Raw genomic sequence first — 17,541 nt, forward strand, 5'->3', positions numbered from 1 at the left:
TTCCCAATGTTTCAAAAGAAACGTGTGCTCAATATCTCCACAAAATCTCTAATAAGAACAAATTTATTTGCTCACTTCGAAAACGCATTAGTCGATCGTTCAACACAGCAAAATGGTCACAATTTCCAGGGAAATTTTCCAATCCCTCAGTTTTGTGTTCTTCGTGGCTCGAACTTTTGGTCTAATGCCCCTCAAATGGCAGAAATTAAATCAAGGATATACGATTAGTAGATCCGGAAGTTATGTTCTTTACAGCTGTCTAACTGGTATAATAAGTGGTATAATAAGTGGTTCCAAACCTCCTCACTTGGATGGTTTTTGGGAGTCACTACCATTTTTGCAGTTTCCGCAAGTGTTTATGGTATCTACCAACTTCTTCAAGTCAACATCATTTATGTCCTCAGAATGGGAACCATCACTGAGCGTTCCGTCACTTATATCGACTTCACATTCGTAATGTCCACTCTTCTCATTGGAGTTTTCGTCTCGTGTTTTAAAGTCAACGATATCATTCAATATTTCAACAATTTGAATATGGTGAGAACTCAGTCTTTAGCACCGAACTCACTTGTTATTCCAGGCCGATGCTTTGATAAAACCCAAAGACTTAACAAGAGGGAAATTTAAAATCGTCACTGCAGTGACTTTATTGTATACAATATTTTTGCTAACTTTGCAGACGACGCTTTGGGTACACGTCGGCTCGAGAGAAGCGAATGTTTCCAAGCTCGTTTTCTACTACGTTTTGTTCCACTCAGCGTACATCTTTCTGATTGTCACGGAGCTTGTGTATTGGCACTTTGTATACGCCATAAAGATCCGATTGGAGTTTATAAATGAACGTATCGTTTGTATTGGTCAAACTCAGAGCGTGGTTAAGTACGAAAGTCTAATGCACACTTTACTTAATGAAAACTTCACGGAAACACTACCATCAGAGGTACCACCACCGGTTACAACTCGAAACTTAATCCGAGCGTACCTCCACTTGGTGATTGCAAAAAATCACCTCCATAAGTGTTACGGTTTTATTATTTTGGTACCTTTTTGATCACTTTGGTCAGATTAACAAAACAGTTTTCAGATAATCATCGCTGGCGACTTTTTCCATTTAATTATCACCCCGTATTTCATTGGGTCTATGATAGCGAGCTCCGGCGAAGACTTATTTTTGGTGACACAAGCGTTTTTCGTGTTGGGACACATTCTAAGATTAATTTTGGTAGTGGAACCGTGCCATCTTATCCTTTTACAGGTAAGTACCGCAAGTACCTATCAAAAAGTGTTGAATTTTTTGACAGAGTAAGCACACTTCGTTACTTCTCTGCAAATTGTTGAGCTCCGACGTTAGTAACGAAGTAAGAAAACTTTTGGAGTTTTTCTTAGAGTGTTTAAGTCAGTGCAAAATGGAGTTCACGGCTTTGGATTTGTTTGAAATTAACAGAGAGATGCTGATCGCGGTTTGTTGCGGAAACTTAATTGGTTTTTACTTGGTTGTTATTTCAGGTCAGTGGAGCTGTGACTACATATTTGGTTATTTTATTTCAGTTTCAGTGAAAAGTGGCTTTCCACTTCAGTTTTATGTAGGTGTATTGGTAACAATGAGGCTAAAATAAAGACAGTTTGCGTTAAACATCTGTTAATTCATTTATCCTGAGAAAATTATAATCGCATTTGATACCACCTAAAGCACCTTATTTTGGAAGTTTGTGGGAGCACCAGCAATCTAGACCGATTAAAGTGGTTCTGTTACACCAAATACCAAATTTTGTAATAAATTTACATGCGAGTCCCGATAAATCAGTCGATTAATTGAAATTTGAAACAATTTTCTGGTCCCTTGAAATTCTCTCGTTAATTTGAAAAAAATACGTGTATTTTGACACACTCGGTAATTTAAAGTAGGAAGTGATGAGCCGTTCCTCAAGAACTCCCTATAAAATGAAGTCAGAGTTTCCTCAACAATTTTCCAGTTTGCTAAATAAAGTTAATATACGAGTAAAAAGTAGAAAATTCCCCAATTTGTAGCTGTAACACAAAAATTACTAAAATTACGAATTTTAGTGGTGGATGTCAGACCATTTTGTTTCCTCTTGAAAATTAAAATTTCCGAATATTGTGTCTTTTGCTCTACAATTTTGCAATTTGGTAGAATTAATTGACGGCTCAAAAGTAGTGGTTTTCCCAAAGTTCATGTTGTAGCAATAAAATTACCAAAATTTTAATGATGGATGTCAGAAATGTTTGCTTTGTTTTTAAAATAAAATTTTCAAAATCTGTGTCTTCCGTTCTAGACTAGTGTTATTTAATAAAATTAATACATAACTCATAGGTAGTAAATTTTCCAAGTTTCGTAGCCAATGTCCTAAAATTATAAAAACATTCCGAATTTAAACAAAGGGTGTCTAAATTTTGTGCTCCGCCTTAACAATTTCTAAAATTCCTTTGTTCAACAGTTTTGCGATTTGGTAAAGTAAATTGACGGCTCAAAAGTTGTATGTTCACCAAATTTCATAGCCGTAGCACTAAAATTATCAAAATTATTATAAACTAGTTATGACATTTGGACACCCACGTTATTGCAATTTCTTACCCCTCTGTCTTGGTTTTAAAGTTGTATGACATAAATGCTTTATACATCAAACATACTGTTGTCGTATTTTCATAATTTTTTAAAATAAAAGTAATTCGACCTAAGATGATTTAAAATTTGACTTTTTTTGAAAAATGGGTTGCTCTAGAACACAATGACACACCCATGACTCCGAATACGCACAAATGAAGATAAAAAAATTATTGCGGCTGTGGGAAATGATGTGAAGAAAACGGATGTCATTATTATTATAATTATTATTTGTATGTTTGATTAAAAAGTGTACATATTATTCTCCACACTCGATAATTTGAAATGTTTCCTTGTCTACTCTCGATAATAAAAATATCCGATAATTAAAAACTCTCGGTAATTTGAAGTTTTATCAAAGTCGACTGTATTAACTTTGTAATAGACAAGAAAGATAACGCTCCAATAAGATAAGCAGTGCCGCATTTTTATTCACAAATTTAAATGTATTTACAACCATATCTCCTACGTATATAATAATTATAATCGCAATACGAGCATTTGAGACTTATTTTTTTTAACAAAATAATTAGAAAAAATATTTATCACGGCTGTTTATCGTTACATTTTTATTACAGACCCTCAGTTGAACATACACTTGTTATTCCATTTTTCATTATGATTTATAATAATGTAATGATTAATGGTAAAACTTAAACAATTTACTATAAAAGAAACACGCCCTTCCAAGGCAATAAACACATGTTTCTTCTACGCATCAAGTATTCATTTGTTTACATATCATAAAAACACTTAGACAGAAAGATTCTGGTAATCGAAATACACAGACAAAGAATTTAAAAAAATGAAAAAATCTGTCGCCATTTCACCAGGAACGTTTAAATCGATGTCTGCGATTCTTTATTTAGGGCGAATTTTCGGTCTGATTCCTTTAAAATGGGAGAAACGAAATATGAGATTTGTGATCACAAAGTCTAGATATCTTATTATTTATAGCTGCATCATTGTCATTGTATTGGGTATGTAAAAAGTGGCAATTTCTCCCTCCAAGAGAACCTCATTTTGGAGGTGTTAGGTAGAAAGTTATTTTATTTCGTAAAATTTTAGTTTCCACCGCTCTGTACTGCCTCCACCAGATTTTCCAAGTGAAAATAATATACTCGATCAAAATGGGCACTACCACTGGCCGATACGTCACTTATATCGACATCATCGGAATAATGACCACCTCTATGGTTGGAGTTTTCGTCACTTCTTTGAAAGCAGATTATCTTGTACAATATTTCTACAATTTAAATATGGTAATTCGCTACTTTTTCAACATTATCTGTCAACTTGTTTTAGGTCGACACTTTAATTAATTGGAAAGACTTAAGTAAAGGAAGACACAGGCTGATTTGTGGTGTTACAATGACATACCTTATGTGTCTCCTTACATTCCAAACAGTAATTTGGGTGAATCTCGCTCCGGAAACTGAAAATATTTTTATTCTTAGTCTTTATTATGCCTTGTTTCATATTTCGTACGTCTATATCATTGTCATAGAACTGGTGTATTGGAATTTTGTGTACACAATGAAGATAAGAACTGAAGCTATGAACGACAGTATCGCCTCCCTCATTCATAAAAGAGACCTTCAAAAAACAGTACCACGAAGACAGAAAATGGCGCCCAAAATCATATTTAGTCCCAAAACCCAAGGTACCATGATCATAAATTTAACAAAAGCGTACTTACATCTAGTGAGCGCAAGGAACCAAGTCTATGAATGTTACGGTGGTATAATTTTGGTAATATCTCCCATGAAGGTACAACATGGTAAAGTACTAATTTCAGATGATTCTTTTGGGTAATTTCATTGCCTTGATAGTCACCCCTTATCACGTCAAACCTTTGTTGAACACTGGAAATGGGGTTTTCATCCTCGCTCAATGCCTATGGATGTTGGGACATGTTTTACGTCTTATTTTAATCGTGGAACCCAGTCATGGTATACGCGCGCAAGTAAGACTCCCAAAGTCCACCGAAATGTGGAGATCGCGCAGGGAGAAATTGCCAACTCTCCTAAATTGACTGTTTTTAGTTAAAACGCACGGTTTGGCTTGCCTGCAAATTATTGTGCTCTGATGTAGAACACGAATTAAGAAAATTGGTGGAATTTCTCCTCTTATGCCTGGAACAGCGAAAATTGGAGTTTAGTGCTTATGGGATGGCCACTCTTCATAGGGGAATGCTAACAACGGTTCATTTTCACAATTCGCCGGTAGATTTATCTAATTCGTTGTTTTTAGATCGCTGGCGCTGTAACCACGTACTTGGTCATTTTATTTCAGTTCAACTAAGTTCTGGCAGTATTAAATCGATTATCCTGTGACAAGTCAAGAAAACTTATCTTTTCCCACTTAATCTGAACATTATTAGTATTAAGAGTCATAATAATAAAACGATAGAGTATCTAAAGCGTCATAAAAATTATTTGTTTTTGGCAATTAGGTGTTGTAATTTATTTATAACGGCTCAATGGTCTAGGGGTATGATTCTCGCTTTGGGTGCGAGAGGTCCCGGGTTCAAATCCCGGTTGAGCCCGCTCTTTTATACAGGGTGTTGGTTAAATTAAAATGCGGCGATCGCCGGTAAAAATAAAGCACCCTTTGTATACTTTATCAGAAATGTTTATTGTTCGTTTTAAAATCACATTTACACCGCCACAAATAATAACTTTTGCATCAACATTTCAAATACAGCTCTGCACTTTTATGTGCACATTTCATGCCTTATTACATCGTGCACATCTCCAGCCTTGGTCACGTAGTTGATAGAAACTTTCATAATTCATTTTATTGCAGTGCTCACTCTTTAGGGATTTACATTTGTCGGGCGAAGAAAATCGCTCTTTGAAATTCCGATACGTTGATCCCTCATAAAAAATTAAAACGGAACGAGGTTGATGTGCCGTCGTGATCTCTTAAAATGTGATTTTTATCTAAGTAAAATTCCATTCAAAATCAATTCAGTGACACGAATTTAATTAAATTGAAAAAGAATGACTAAATAAGTAGTGACGGCTCCGGTGATCTGAAAAATCTGGATTTAGTCGGAGTTGGGGGATTCGGGGGATTACAAACCGCTGGAATTAAAGTGCGGTCAACTGAAGTTAAGCCGAACGCTGAAAACTCGATTTTATTTTGGGATAACAAGGAGAGGAATAATTCCAATGATTTTCTCATGTCTGCGTCCGCGGATAAGAGTAATTTGGCTACAAGACCCGCTGTTTCTTTCGACTGAAATTCAACATAACAAAATACTTTATTTAACTGAGCGATTAAAAACTTACTTCCAACACACAATAATGACACGGCTCTATCACTAGCAATATACGCGAAATATGCAACAATATCCAAAGGCACTGCACAATCAACATTGTGAATTTATGTTCACCAAATAAAAACTCACGAATTGCGAAGGGAGTAACCAGAAGATGAATCAAAGAGCCAAAAATTATAATCTGCAAATAAATAAAATCAATGGTCTGTTTTTCATTCCGGTTATATTACCAAAATAATCAAACCGTAGCAATCATTAACTAATTTCGCAGCGTCTGACAGGCTCTCATAACCCACCATTAACCGTTCCAAAGATTTCTCTACAAAAAGTTTCTAGTTTCGTGGAAAAAATAGTGTACACAACTTACGACTACTTAATTTCTCTTTACATTCATCTTCTTTCACGGGCTCTACAATAGTGGTGACGATTTTAAGATGTTTTTCAACAAACTGGTTCATTTCTTTATCACTTCTGAGTTGTCGTAGTCTTTTATTTAGACCAACTAAACGTATTTTGATACAATAAACAAAATGCCAATAAATCAGTTCAATAACGATAATGGCAAAGTAAGCTGCGTGGTAAGGAAATAAGTAAATGGCGAGAATGCAGGCATTTTCGGATTTGGAACCGATTTGAATCCACGAAATCCAATCGTATGTTAACAGTAAAAGAACTGCAGTGACCGTCGAATACGTCAGCAAGGAGTATACGCGTGATTGTGCAGCACAGTTTCCAAGAATGTGGTCAAACTAAAAATGGAGAAAAAACATTGTGCGCAACATCTTGATATTAAAGTAGCCCAAAACAAAAAAAAACAAATTTTACCTGACTTATGTGGTGCAAGTAAACTAAATATTTATCAACCTTCCACAAAGTGGTCATGACACCTAAGCAAAACGTGGATATGACCACTATGACGTCAGTCAGAGAAACAATAGTTTCGGCGCTACTTTTGAACTTCAATTTGCGAATTACGTCTAGTTGAAAAGTATGGGATAATCCATAAATACCAAATAAGGCTAAAAAATCAATAAGTATTCATACCCATAAAAGAGGTTTCGTACCAACAAAAATGCCGACAAAACAACTGTAGGCAACATAAAACTTAGATTTTTTGACTACATATTTTGAGTCTTGTTTTTTCCATTGTAACGGTTGAAGACAAGTTATTCTACTCAGATGAAAAATTGGGGACAGTAGTTTAAAAATTTTATGGGAGATGTGGACACTGTCCATTCTTAGGCCAAAACTTAATTAAGAATAAATCGGAGTTTACAGTAACAAGAGTTGGTAATATATTATTTATAAAGGACAAAACGCTTGTTTGTGACTCGATATGTTTTGACCACATCAGGCTATTTTTAATGTTAAGTCAATTATTAGTTTAACGGTAAACAAGGGCTAATTATTTCGGTTTTGACACGCAAATGAAAAATTCAACGATAATCAAAATGAAATTTGAAATGTCTGTCAAAAAATGTTAGTACGCAGAAAAAATATAGCAAAAGAATGGGGTCTGTAAAGGTTCCCTGAGGAACACCACAAATGCAAAAAGTGCTTGTTCTATTTCGATAGATTTAAGTATCCTACGTAAAAAAATAAAACACTTTGAACAAGTGTCAATCTAAAACAAAAGTACCTATAGGTATATCTTTTGTTATTTTTATCTAATCTAACAATTACTGTCGCAGGTTCATTGAAACTTCGACCATGATCTTCTCCACATTTCTAATTTGTTTTCTAGCCCCAATTCTAGTTTCGGCTGCGGTAAGTCTTCAGAAACCCCCAAATAATTGAGTTAATTCTCCTTCCTAGGTGCCCCCCATTGTTGAACTACCAACTGGCAAACTCCAAGGCCGCGAAGTGACAACTTTGGCAAACACCACTTACTACTCCTTTCAAAAAATCCCTTACGCTGCTCCCCCAGTGGGAGCTCTCCGTTTCAAGGTAACCCCATTGAAGTGGTACTGGTTGTTATATAGTCTTGTAGGCACCACAACCTGCCCAAAAATGGAACGACGTCCGCGACGCCACCAAAATCGACGTCAGTTGTTACCAACTGGGGAGTAATCCAACCACGGACTCAGAAGACTGTCTTTTTGTCAACGTGTATACGCCGCAGGTAGCACCTTTGGTACCGATTCTATTTACCGAGTTTGAATTGTAGCTCCCTGAAGATGCCAGCGACGTTTTGTTACCAGTAATGTTTTTCATTCATGGTGGGGCGTTTATAGGAGGAACTGGGATGTACATGCCTCCTGATCTTTATGTAGATCATGGGGTTATTTTGGTGACTGTGAATTACCGTTTGGGAGCTTTTGGTTTTCTGTCAACGCAAGACGACGTGATACTAGGAAACAACGGATTAAAGGACCAAAAGTTAGCTATGCAGTGGACTCATGACAATATTCAGTTCTTTGGAGGGGACCCTGACAAAATTACCATTTTTGGGCATAGCGCTGGATCGGCATCAGTAGCCTACCAACTCTTAAATCTAGATTCTGAAGGTAACCCCACTGGTCCTAAAACCAAAACTAACTCTTCTTTTAGGTTTATTCTGGGGTGCTATCCTAGAAAGTGGTTGCTCGTTGTCACCATGGGCTTACCAAAGAAACTCCAGAAGTTACGCCTTCCAAGTTGGTACCATCTTAGACGCGAGCATTTCTAAAAGTAACGACTCCAAAGCTCTTCTAGATCTCCTTCAAAGTGTTGATGCGAGTGAATTAGATAGTGCTTCAGAAGAATTCGTAAACAATGTAAGACAACCAAAGAGTCGTAAGAAAAATCAAATATTGTTGATAGGTGAACACCCTTTGGCACTATGACGTGTCTCAAGGATCTTTCTTCGCTCCTGTAGTAGAAGTAAAAAATCCTGATGCTTTTCTGACTAAAAAAATGTACGGGTTGCTACGAGCTGGTAATGTTTTAAAGGTTCCGACTATGATGGGACTCACATCTGAAGAAAATATCGTTTTCAATGAAAGTAAGTTGAAGCTAATGGGACTAAAAAGACAACATTTTGGTTCTTTTAGATGCAGACAACTTACAGAAAATTCTAACAGCCTTTGATAAAGGCTTGGATCTCATCGTTAACAACGACATGTTAATTACAGACAAAGAAGAACACGCAAACATGGCAATTGCAATAAGAGACATCTACACCAATGGAGAGCCTTTTGGAACAAATCTTGGAGCTGGAGTTCGCGTAAGCAACTTCTTTTCGTTGACACCAAAGAGTGGCAAAACAAATTTCTAGTATTCCACCGACACGTCTTTCACTAGATCTGTGACAAAATACGGAGAGCTCTATTCTCAGTTAGCCCCAACTTTTTTCTACCAGTTTTCGTACCATGGAAAGCGAGATAAAGATGTACACTATGATGGTGCAGAGAATGTTGGGCACAGCGCGGAATTAGCTTACATTTTTTGTAGTAAAACTGATTGTAATTACAAGGATGTTCCTGAAGACCAACTGACATCGAAGCGCTTGATTCAGCTTTGGACAAATTTTGCTAAATACCAGTAAAAATAAGTAAGTATTTCCCGTCAGATTTAACAGTTTGTTTTGGTAGAAATCCAACTCCTAAAGAGTCGGAGCTCTTGGGAAACGTAACTTGGCCGGTACTTTCAGTGTCCGATGGCGATTTTTTGTACCTCAACATCAACAATACTTTAGAGATTTTAAACCATCCGAAAGAAGAAGTTGTGGTGAAGTGGAACGAGCTGTATGCTAGTCTAGGGTATGACGATTTTGATACTTATTAGAGCGAAATAAAATCGATTTCCTTGACTAAACTCTGAAGTTTCACTCTCTTCTCTCATTTCCATAAAACCCCAATTTCCCTACAAGTGTGCTAATGCATCCACTTTTCCACTTGAAACTTCAACACTATTTTAACTGAACTTCTAACATTCGACTCCTTTGTTTAAAATCCGATTAAATTTCCCGAAAGCTTCGTATTTCTTCCCCCCAAAGTCTCCCGTTTGCGATTACAATCAAAATTATTTCCTCATCAAAGCTGTCCAAAAGCACACAAACACATTGTTTGTGTCAACCCTTCTCACGCGAATGGCGCACCTGTGTGCACACTCACCCCCGAGGCTTCAATTACCATATTTTACCCCCAAAAACTTGCAAAGTTCGTATCGCTGCTTATTCAAAGCGAGCGCGGAGGTCGGGATGAAATAAGAATATTGAGAAGGCGGATTTGTAGTTGGCGTTGAATGGAAAGTTAATTGAAGGGAGAGGGGTAAAAGTCCCTAAAAAGCTTTCAAAATTACGCAATTTTTTTATAATTTTATTACATTTTCGGTTTTAATATCGTGTGATTTATTCAATTTCTATTTTAGGAGGATCATACATTTTGATTGAGGAATGAGAACGAATTTATTTTATTTTCGATTTCGTTTCAAATTTCGCATATTTTTTAAATCAACGTTTTAAAACAAAGTAGTAAGAAGAACTGTCTAAAATTGAACATAAAAATTGTAATAACAGTAATATTCGAACTCCCATTCCGAGAATATTGAATTTCTAATAAGAAAACGTTAGACGCGAAAACTTTCCAAACTTCTTGAGTGATCATAGAAACTGCCTTAATCTCAAACACTATAGAACTTTTCCCAAAGACTTTCCACGCCAATCCCGCAAAACCCCGAAGATCAGATAACACGAGGACCACTCAGCCCCTCTCTTTTTGTTTTCTTCCGTCCCTTTTTCCGTCCCCATATGACTCGTAATTAAATCAGCTTAATAAAAACAACGTTAATGAGTCATGTTGTCCATTGTAAACAGACCTCATGAATGGGAAAATCGATAACATATCCCGGAAAAGCGTCGCAGAGGGCGCTCACTCGTCTGTCGGAAAAGCGATCGACCACGCCAGTTTTCCTCCAGAGCCTCCAATAACAGGTACAATCCTACAAAGATCAACTTTGACTTGCAGCCTTGAGATGAATTGCGATAATTCGGTGATTAAAGCTGTTGATTAGTTGTAGGTGTGGGGCTGTTGACTTAGTTAGCTGCTGTAGATCTCATGACAGTGTGAACGCGAAAAATCACCAAAATGGTTTATTTGCCCTTAATAGTGTCTATTTCGCTGGTGGCTTTTGGTTACTCCCAAGACATAGAGCTGCAAACGCCTACATACACTTCCAAAGGTAAGAAAAATTTTTCATTGTCATAAATCACGGGAATTTACATGATAATCGCTGCCAAAATGAACAATGATGAGTCAAGTGGGATCGATAATGTGCGTGTTTGTTTTTTTTTATTTTGGAAATCCGCAAGATTGCTGGTTTATTTATGGAAATGTGGTCGGGGGTACCACAAGGAGGTCGTGTTTTTCCCCTGCTTGTTAGTATTTTATTACTGCAGTGTTGCAAAAAATGCGTAAAATTTAAATGGAATGTTCTTAATAAAGTTTCGCGATCGATTTGTATTGCATGCATTTTATGGGGCAATATATTGATGATCCGTCGTAAAAATTAAATTAAATGAAGAACTAAAGTTAGGTTATAAGGTTGCGTGCCATGTTTCGGTTATATAGTGTCTATTAAACACAATTCCGGCGATATTAGAGACAATGATAAATGAGGGAAAGCCACATTTTATTTTGTTGCGCCAAGTTTGACTGACAGCAAAAAAGGCAAAATGGGAAATTTTCCATTTTGTAGAAGCGTAATTAAATTCTAATTAACGGGTATTTTAATTTCAGCTGAAATTTGGTGTCGAATTTAATTGAAATCAACGGCGCAAAACCATTATTAATTTGATAAATTTCCATAGCTTAGGTACTCATATCAAACTCAACTTTATGTCACTTAATCAGCAATTAATTTGATTGATGCCACAAGTGAAATATAAAGAATTCTAATAAAGCGAAAATGACTAGAATTAAATTCATAACAACCACAAAAAAATGCTACAAACTAAATAATTATATAAGTTTTGTACGTTAATTGGCGAGATATTCTACAAAAATAAGTAAAAGAACTGAAAAATGGTAGCAGCGCCGGGTCGAAATTACATCATGTTTTAATTTTTTTTGTTTTATTCTGTTTAACATTTCATCTTAAGTGGACAACTTAAGACTAAAACACACAGCGGTTTAACTTTTCTTACTTCACCTGAGCGCTGACTGCTGTAATGAAACTCATACATTTTAAAGTGCGCTACAGTTCCTAAACAAAACTTGTTTTATAACCTGAAGATGAAAATCAACCATGCCGAAACGAAAGTTGAATCAATGTCACCGCGAAAATGCTACCAAGTTAATAAAGATTAAATTTTAATAAACCCGTGTAATTTAACTTCGTGAAACTATTTCCATGTTCAGTTATTACAACTTGACATGAAACTAATTATGTTTTGAAATACAACGTTTTTATTTTCGTTGTAACCTTTTTTTGTCACCTTTATGCAAACAGTGACCTGTAAAATAGCAATATGCTTATTATTCCCCTTGTTTGTGACATTTCAGGGACGACTGACTCGTTCCGCTCTACATCCGAAAATCCCGAGCACGATTCGACGATCCAAAAGGCCTTATTATGGTTAATAACCCAGAGAGAAAGCAATTGGGGATGGCGGAACGATACTCCCAAAGCTCTTACTGCTTTACAACTAGCTTCGTACCAAGATATCGTCGTACCATTTCCAACTCAGCAAGAAATGCAACTATCTACGAAACAGCTTGAAGTGGAGATTGTTGTGCTGTTATGGCGGCATCACGAGATTCCCATCACCCCGCCGAAGCTTGCACAGTAATTATTATTATAGATAATTTGTTTCTCGGGTCCTAAACTTTTCGTCGCAAAAAATGCAACTTTCGCGCTAACATAACAATATCTTGTTTTACATGAAAATGGTGGATGCGCCGGGTTGATAACAGTTAACGGCAAAATAAGCTCTAATTAACTCACTGATTTGAATTGTTTGCAAACAAAATTTTACAGGCGTGCCAACATTACGCTAAATCTAATGTCGCCTCAACACAAAACATTAGAGATTATCTAATACTCCTACATTTCTTTGTATTTTTTTGGATGGAAAATCACTTGAACATTTAAAATTGCGTCCTTTTTTGTGTTTTTCGTTCATAATTCGTAAGTCGTCCGAACTAAAAATTCAAGAAAATGCATCGCCCACTAAGTTAATTCCAATTGCACAACACCAAAAACTCGCGATTTTTGCAAATATTAAACAAAATTAAACTAAAAACTCGGTTTAGTACGACAAATTAAGACCTTTGAAGCGTTTTTTCGGCATAATTTAAAAAAATTCAATCTTAAATTTTTAAAAATCTAGTTGCGCCACCCCTCTCGTGGAGACACATTAGACTCGTCCACTTTGATTTCGAATTTTGCTGAAATTTCTGCACTAACCTTAAAATCTCCGGTGTTCCCAAGTTCAGAACACTTCCCTAAACACTTTCGAACACTATAATTGTTCACAGCTCACCGAAAATCACATTTTTCCACAATTTTGATCACTTTAAAACTCTCATTCGCAAAGATGCAACCGAAGTTCGAATTCATAACTACCAACCTTATCATAAGTACCAACGGTGACAACACTAATTCACTGTTTGGACCAAAAAAAATAGCGTGTGTTGAGGCGCTAACAAGACTTTTGAATGTTTTTTCTTTAAATTAAACAGTTTTAAGACACGTGTGATCCCTCTAACAACATTAGCAAACAGAGAAGAGACTTTTTACCGTATTTTCTCAGTGTTGCCAACTGCGGATAACGGAATTTCAAAAAATTACCGCGCCCCAATTTTCATTTTTTCTTCAACCGAAACTCTTCTAGATACGCTTTGGCTTTGAGCGCACTTTGCCACGACCCCCGCCAGTTCCACGGCCACGATTTAATCGGCTCCCTGCAGCATCACGAGGCCATCCACGACTTGGAGTTTGCCTACGCCACTCTGGCGGCTTGTAGTTCAAGAGCCCACGTCCGCAAGAAGCAGATTCGACGACTTCTGGAAATCGCCAATACTGCCAAAGACCACAACATCGGTCAGTATTCCCAGTAGCACCGTTCAGTGTTAACTTGAGTTTTAGACACCGTGGCCATGACAATCCTCGCTTTGAGATGCATAGTCAAAGACCATCGTCATAGAGATCTGCAGCATTCTTTGAGAAGACCTAGTATTAGCCTAGCACGCCAGCAGCAGCCTGATGGAGGCTTCGGGAATGTGTACAACACTGCCTTGACCATTCAGGCTTTGCAAGACATGACCGAGGCGAGCTCCCATTGGAATAAAACCGCCGCGAAATGTTACATTGAAAGTCGGCAGGACCCTGATGGCGCCTTCACCGATCCTGGTTTGACTTCTGACGTCATCCTCGCTTTATCTAGTCGTGGTCTTGGTACCGTTCGCTCTTTAGATTGTGGGAAAAACGACGATATTGAGAACCATGGTAAGGGTACTCCTTCATGATCCCACGAACTAAGCTTGACATTCCAGTGGAAATTGACGGAGTGACTAAATTCCGCTCCGTTCATGGCAACGACTCCGAAATCCGCAACGTGACCATCACCTACACTCTCTGGGTGGGCTCTAATATTACCGAGAACTGTACCATCGACGTGACGGCTCCCAGAAACACTTCTTTTTTTTCTGTGATGCAAACGGCCATGGAACTTGATCCGCACTTCACGTTTGAAGCTTCAGAATGGCCTAATGGACATTACGTCCACACTTTGGCTGGGTACAAAGAAGAACCGATGGGTTACCACTACTGGTTGTTGTACAGACTACCGGAAATACCTGATCCTAGTGCTCCGCCGGCAAACCAGCTCGTCGCTCCCGTTGGTAAGTTTTTCAACTTCATTTTCAGCTCATGGTGATACGTTTTTTTAGGAGTGGACGATCTCCTTATAGAAGAAGGAGACCATTACCTCTTCTGGTACAAAAAACTGTAAGCCTAAGCACAACGTTCAGTATACAGATCGCTTCTGTCGCCTTTTCTCTTTAGTTAGTGTCGTTGTGTTCTTTACTATACAGGGTGATTCGTAAGGGATGTCCGCGAGTCGCCCTGTATATCTAGGACTGTGTTTTATACTGTAGCCTCACAATACACTTTTTTTTTGATAACGTAGGTATAAATGTACAATACACTTTATAGGTGTGGTTGTAATGATATAATAATAACGCATTTTGAGGGGACAATACTTTGACATCTTTGTGTGACCTTTTTTATATGTAGCTTAGGATTTTATTATTTATTCAATTGTTAAGACAAGGCAAAAATTGTTAAAAATTCTTTATTTTTGTTATATTTGGCTTAAAAGATTAATAATAAACTCTTAAATATACACACCTCCATTCATTACCACCAAAATACAACATGGAAAATATATTTATTCTTCAAACATACAAAACGAAATTAAATTACACTTATTTATTTAACTCAGGAGCGGAATCATCACTTGACATAACTACAGGATTATCATCATCGGTGTCTTCTTCGTCGAAGGAATCGGAAGGGGCGTAATCATCATCGTCGAAGTCGGGTTCATCCTCGTCTGCAAAAAAAGAAATGAAAACACGATTTATCACGCTGTTTACATAACAATGAAAAGTAAAAAACGAGTTTGGATTTTACGACCTCCATTAGCATGATAATTAACGTTTTTTTGTTTTCTACTAGAAATGGAGCAGGACAAGGTGTTTATTAATGTTCCCAGAATCAAGGGTGGCTCTGGAATTCGTGACGTGCACTTTTTGCCGCTTTGTTTCATAGTGAATATACTTAATTGTGCTAAAAATTGCGATTCAGTTACGGTTTTGTTTCTAATCTTTTTATTTTTAAGTTTCAAACTACAACTAGAACAGCTTAACTGCAAATGTCAGTTGAAAAAATCTAAATCTGCATTTGTAGTAAGCGGCAAATTTCAAAGCCACCTTGATGCTAAATCCATTTGTAAACACCTTGTATAAAAGAAAATTGTATAATATGGTGTGCTCTGAAAAACAAAGCAAAGAACCTGAGGAGGTAAGAATTTCAAACTTTTAATATGTAAATTCTCAGAAATTACGAGAATTAAGAATCTAGAATTCTTTTTTTTAAGAAAATTAAAATTATAGAAATTTAGGAACATAAAATTAGGAACTAAGAATCTCAAAATCTTAGAATAGTACATTGGAAAGCCTAAAAACTGAGCCTGAAATTGAAGCCGATGAGGCAGGCAACCTAAAAACCTGAAAAGAATACAGCTTGAAGGCGTGGAAACCTAAGACCAAAAAAAAAACCTAAAAACTTTTTTAAGTGAAACCGAGAGGTTAACCTCCTTTGGAAATCAGTGTATTAGTTTTAGGAAATCAGGGAAAATCGTTCGGAAATCAGAGGCAATCGATAGGAAATCTAGGAAAATCAGACAGAATCACAAGAAAATCAGGGGAAGTTAGACAAAATCACAAGGAAATAAAAAGAGGTTGGACGAAATCACAAGGAAATCCGAGGAAGTTAGACGAAATGACAAGAAAATAAGGAGAGGTTAGATGAAATTACAGGGAAATCAAGGAAAGTTAGACGAAATGACATAAAAATAAGGAGAAGTTAAACGAAATCACACGAAAATCAGGGAAAGTTGGACGAAATCACAAGGAAATAAGGGGAAGTTAAACGGAATCACAAGAAAATAAGGAGAAGTTGGACAAAATCACAAGAAAATCAGGAGAAGTTAGACGGAATCACAAAAAAATAAGGAGAAGTTGGACGAAATCACAAGGAAATCATTGGGAAATTAGGAGAAGTCAGGTGTATGCCATTTTTAAAGAGTAACAACCCCTGGAGTAAAACTAGACCAATAAAAGTACCAACTTAAGAACTAATTTTAAGCTTCCCTTCCTTACCAATGTCATCATCCTCACTCATCTCCTCCTGCCCAGGCAGATACAGCACAACCTGTGTAACATCCAAATCCTCATCATCCGTGAAGACATTCTCAATGATGATCCCATTATCGTAATTCTCATCCATTAGATCATCCCCACTGAGAATCTCCCATCCTGGATTCTGGATAAACCCCCCTGCTCCCATCATCACTGCTTTCTTCCCTTCTTACTCTTACAAGCAGTAACAAGCAATTTCTTATTATTAACTTTGATCTCCTTCAAAGCCGAAAGCCCCTCTTTGGGAGACACGCTGTCAAACTCCACAATGCACCAACGACGAGACTTCTAAAAAAAGTGTCACAAAAGACAAGACAACAAACGACTTACCTGGCGAGGGAGCGCAACTTTGACAATCCCCGGATGTAAATCTCTGACTTGTTGTTCGTCGACAATCTTTACAGGCAACCGCAGGTACAACTTCACTGTCTTTGGGGCATCAGAAATTCTGGAACATAACCTCAATGTTAGACTCGGGGGGTACACAGCGGGTACTGTTTGAAAAAATCAGAAGACTTACCCCATTATAAACAGTTTGGAGAAGTTGGCTTGGAGAGCATGTGAAAAAACAAAAGAGCAGTTTGACCACAGTTTGACAGCTTTGACTTGTGGCGCCCTCTAGTACAGCGGCGTCACGTGGTGGCGTGTGTGGAGAAAGTGATCGGCGGGTTTAATTGCGGTTTGGAGAGGGTTCGGGGTGTCTCTAGACAGTCTGGGGGGTTTCGGGG

The 17,541-nt window shown here is 37.2% G+C and overlaps 7 protein-coding genes and 1 non-coding gene across 9 annotated transcripts; 5 read left to right on the top strand and 3 right to left on the bottom strand.

Moving 5' to 3' along the window:
• The first annotated feature begins 6 nt into the window (after positions 1–6).
• LOC148177508 (gustatory receptor for sugar taste 43a-like) lies at positions 7–1,657 on the top strand. Its single transcript, XM_088033356.1, has 8 exons — positions 7–24; positions 92–278; positions 344–537; positions 581–1,039; positions 1,085–1,255; positions 1,302–1,460; positions 1,507–1,553; positions 1,588–1,657. The coding sequence occupies exons 1-8, from the start codon at positions 7–9 to the stop codon at positions 1,655–1,657; spliced, it is 1,305 nt and encodes a 434-aa protein (XP_087889482.1).
• A 1,771-nt stretch (positions 1,658–3,428) lies between these two features.
• LOC148177509 (gustatory receptor for sugar taste 43a-like) lies at positions 3,429–4,927 on the top strand. Its single transcript, XM_088033357.1, has 6 exons — positions 3,429–3,603; positions 3,692–3,885; positions 3,929–4,375; positions 4,422–4,589; positions 4,669–4,827; positions 4,877–4,927. Exons 1-6 carry the CDS (start codon positions 3,429–3,431, stop codon positions 4,925–4,927), a joined length of 1,194 nt encoding a protein of 397 aa, XP_087889483.1.
• Positions 4,928–5,099: 172 nt separating this feature from the next.
• TRNAP-UGG (transfer RNA proline (anticodon UGG)) lies at positions 5,100–5,171 on the top strand. Its single transcript has one exon. It is a non-coding gene; the product is annotated as a tRNA-Pro (tRNA).
• Positions 5,172–5,609: 438 nt separating this feature from the next.
• On the bottom strand, positions 5,610–7,260 carry LOC148177511 (gustatory receptor for sugar taste 43a-like). The gene is made up of 8 exons (XM_088033358.1): positions 7,139–7,260; positions 6,974–7,080; positions 6,735–6,928; positions 6,277–6,658; positions 6,140–6,228; positions 5,920–6,090; positions 5,711–5,866; positions 5,610–5,660 (listed from the first exon to the last, which is right to left on the bottom strand). Exons 1-8 carry the CDS (start codon positions 7,258–7,260, stop codon positions 5,610–5,612), a joined length of 1,272 nt encoding a protein of 423 aa, XP_087889484.1.
• A 331-nt stretch (positions 7,261–7,591) lies between these two features.
• On the top strand, positions 7,592–9,704 carry LOC148177512 (juvenile hormone esterase-like). The gene is made up of 9 exons (XM_088031938.1): positions 7,592–7,676; positions 7,725–7,856; positions 7,900–8,031; positions 8,077–8,416; positions 8,460–8,665; positions 8,712–8,892; positions 8,942–9,114; positions 9,166–9,431; positions 9,482–9,704. Exons 1-9 carry the CDS (start codon positions 7,620–7,622, stop codon positions 9,672–9,674), a joined length of 1,680 nt encoding a protein of 559 aa, XP_087888064.1. The 5' UTR covers positions 7,592–7,619; the 3' UTR covers positions 9,675–9,704.
• Positions 9,705–10,760: 1,056 nt separating this feature from the next.
• Positions 10,761–15,234, top strand: LOC148177513 (uncharacterized protein CG3556). 2 transcript variants are annotated; one of them, XM_088031966.1, is made up of 7 exons: positions 10,761–10,821; positions 10,902–11,069; positions 12,392–12,674; positions 13,723–13,931; positions 13,977–14,336; positions 14,384–14,731; positions 14,780–15,234. In XM_088031966.1, the coding sequence occupies exons 2-7, from the start codon at positions 10,976–10,978 to the stop codon at positions 14,839–14,841; spliced, it is 1,356 nt and encodes a 451-aa protein (XP_087888092.1). In that variant the 5' UTR covers positions 10,761–10,821; positions 10,902–10,975; the 3' UTR covers positions 14,842–15,234. The 2 variants fall into 2 exon arrangements, with proteins under 2 accessions (XP_087888092.1, XP_087888091.1); XM_088031965.1 differs by having other exon boundaries at positions 10,786–11,069.
• A 26-nt stretch (positions 15,235–15,260) lies between these two features.
• Positions 15,261–16,964, bottom strand: LOC148177514 (uncharacterized). Its single transcript, XM_088032044.1, has 2 exons — positions 16,775–16,964; positions 15,261–15,444 (listed from the first exon to the last, which is right to left on the bottom strand). Exons 1-2 carry the CDS (start codon positions 16,962–16,964, stop codon positions 15,317–15,319), a joined length of 318 nt encoding a protein of 105 aa, XP_087888170.1. The 3' UTR covers positions 15,261–15,316.
• Positions 16,964–17,419, bottom strand: LOC148177515 (uncharacterized). The gene is made up of 3 exons (XM_088032049.1): positions 17,334–17,419; positions 17,144–17,261; positions 16,964–17,101 (listed from the first exon to the last, which is right to left on the bottom strand). Exons 1-3 carry the CDS (start codon positions 17,336–17,338, stop codon positions 16,964–16,966), a joined length of 261 nt encoding a protein of 86 aa, XP_087888175.1. The 5' UTR covers positions 17,339–17,419.
• Between the last annotated feature and the right edge of the window lie 122 nt (positions 17,420–17,541).

This window comes from Gnatocerus cornutus, chromosome 3, assembly GCF_029298725.1.
Source record: "Gnatocerus cornutus isolate USDA-ARS CGAHR chromosome 3, icGnaCorn1.1, whole genome shotgun sequence".
Taxonomy (NCBI): Eukaryota; Metazoa; Arthropoda; class Insecta; order Coleoptera; family Tenebrionidae; genus Gnatocerus; species Gnatocerus cornutus.

Coding starts and splice junctions, on each gene's coding strand:
- LOC148177509 (XM_088033357.1), top strand. CDS start 3,429: ATGAAAAAATCTGTCGCCATTTCACCAGGAACGTTTAAATCGATGTCT. Junction 3,886..3,928: donor ATTTCTACAATTTAAATATG/GTAATTCGCTAC, acceptor AACTTGTTTTAG/GTCGACACTTTAATTAATTG. Junction 4,828..4,876: donor ATAGGGGAATGCTAACAACG/GTTCATTTTCAC, acceptor CGTTGTTTTTAG/ATCGCTGGCGCTGTAACCAC.
- LOC148177508 (XM_088033356.1), top strand. Junction 279..343: donor TCTAACTGGTATAATAAGTG/GTATAATAAGTG, acceptor CCATTTTTGCAG/TTTCCGCAAGTGTTTATGGT. Junction 538..580: donor ATTTCAACAATTTGAATATG/GTGAGAACTCAG, acceptor TTGTTATTCCAG/GCCGATGCTTTGATAAAACC.
- LOC148177514 (XM_088032044.1), bottom strand. CDS start 16,964: ATGATGGGAGCAGGGGGGTTTATCCAGAATCCAGGATGGGAGATTCTC. Junction 15,445..16,774: donor GAGTGAGGATGATGACATTG/GTAAGGAAGGGA, acceptor CTTTTTTTGCAG/ACGAGGATGAACCCGACTTC.
- LOC148177511 (XM_088033358.1), bottom strand. CDS start 7,260: ATGTGGTCAAAACATATCGAGTCACAAACAAGCGTTTTGTCCTTTATA. Junction 6,229..6,276: donor TAAAGAGAAATTAAGTAGTC/GTAAGTTGTGTA, acceptor AACTTTTTGTAG/AGAAATCTTTGGAACGGTTA. Junction 5,661..5,710: donor ACCGCACTTTAATTCCAGCG/GTTTGTAATCCC, acceptor CAGATTTTTCAG/ATCACCGGAGCCGTCACTAC.
- LOC148177512 (XM_088031938.1), top strand. CDS start 7,620: ATGATCTTCTCCACATTTCTAATTTGTTTTCTAGCCCCAATTCTAGTT. Junction 8,032..8,076: donor TCAACGTGTATACGCCGCAG/GTAGCACCTTTG, acceptor TTTGAATTGTAG/CTCCCTGAAGATGCCAGCGA. Junction 8,893..8,941: donor AAATATCGTTTTCAATGAAA/GTAAGTTGAAGC, acceptor TGGTTCTTTTAG/ATGCAGACAACTTACAGAAA.
- LOC148177513 (XM_088031966.1), top strand. CDS start 10,976: ATGGTTTATTTGCCCTTAATAGTGTCTATTTCGCTGGTGGCTTTTGGT. Junction 11,070..12,391: donor GCCTACATACACTTCCAAAG/GTAAGAAAAATT, acceptor GTGACATTTCAG/GGACGACTGACTCGTTCCGC. Junction 13,932..13,976: donor TGCCAAAGACCACAACATCG/GTCAGTATTCCC, acceptor CTTGAGTTTTAG/ACACCGTGGCCATGACAATC.
- LOC148177515 (XM_088032049.1), bottom strand. Junction 17,102..17,143: donor AAGTTGCGCTCCCTCGCCAG/GTAAGTCGTTTG, acceptor CACTTTTTTTAG/AAGTCTCGTCGTTGGTGCAT.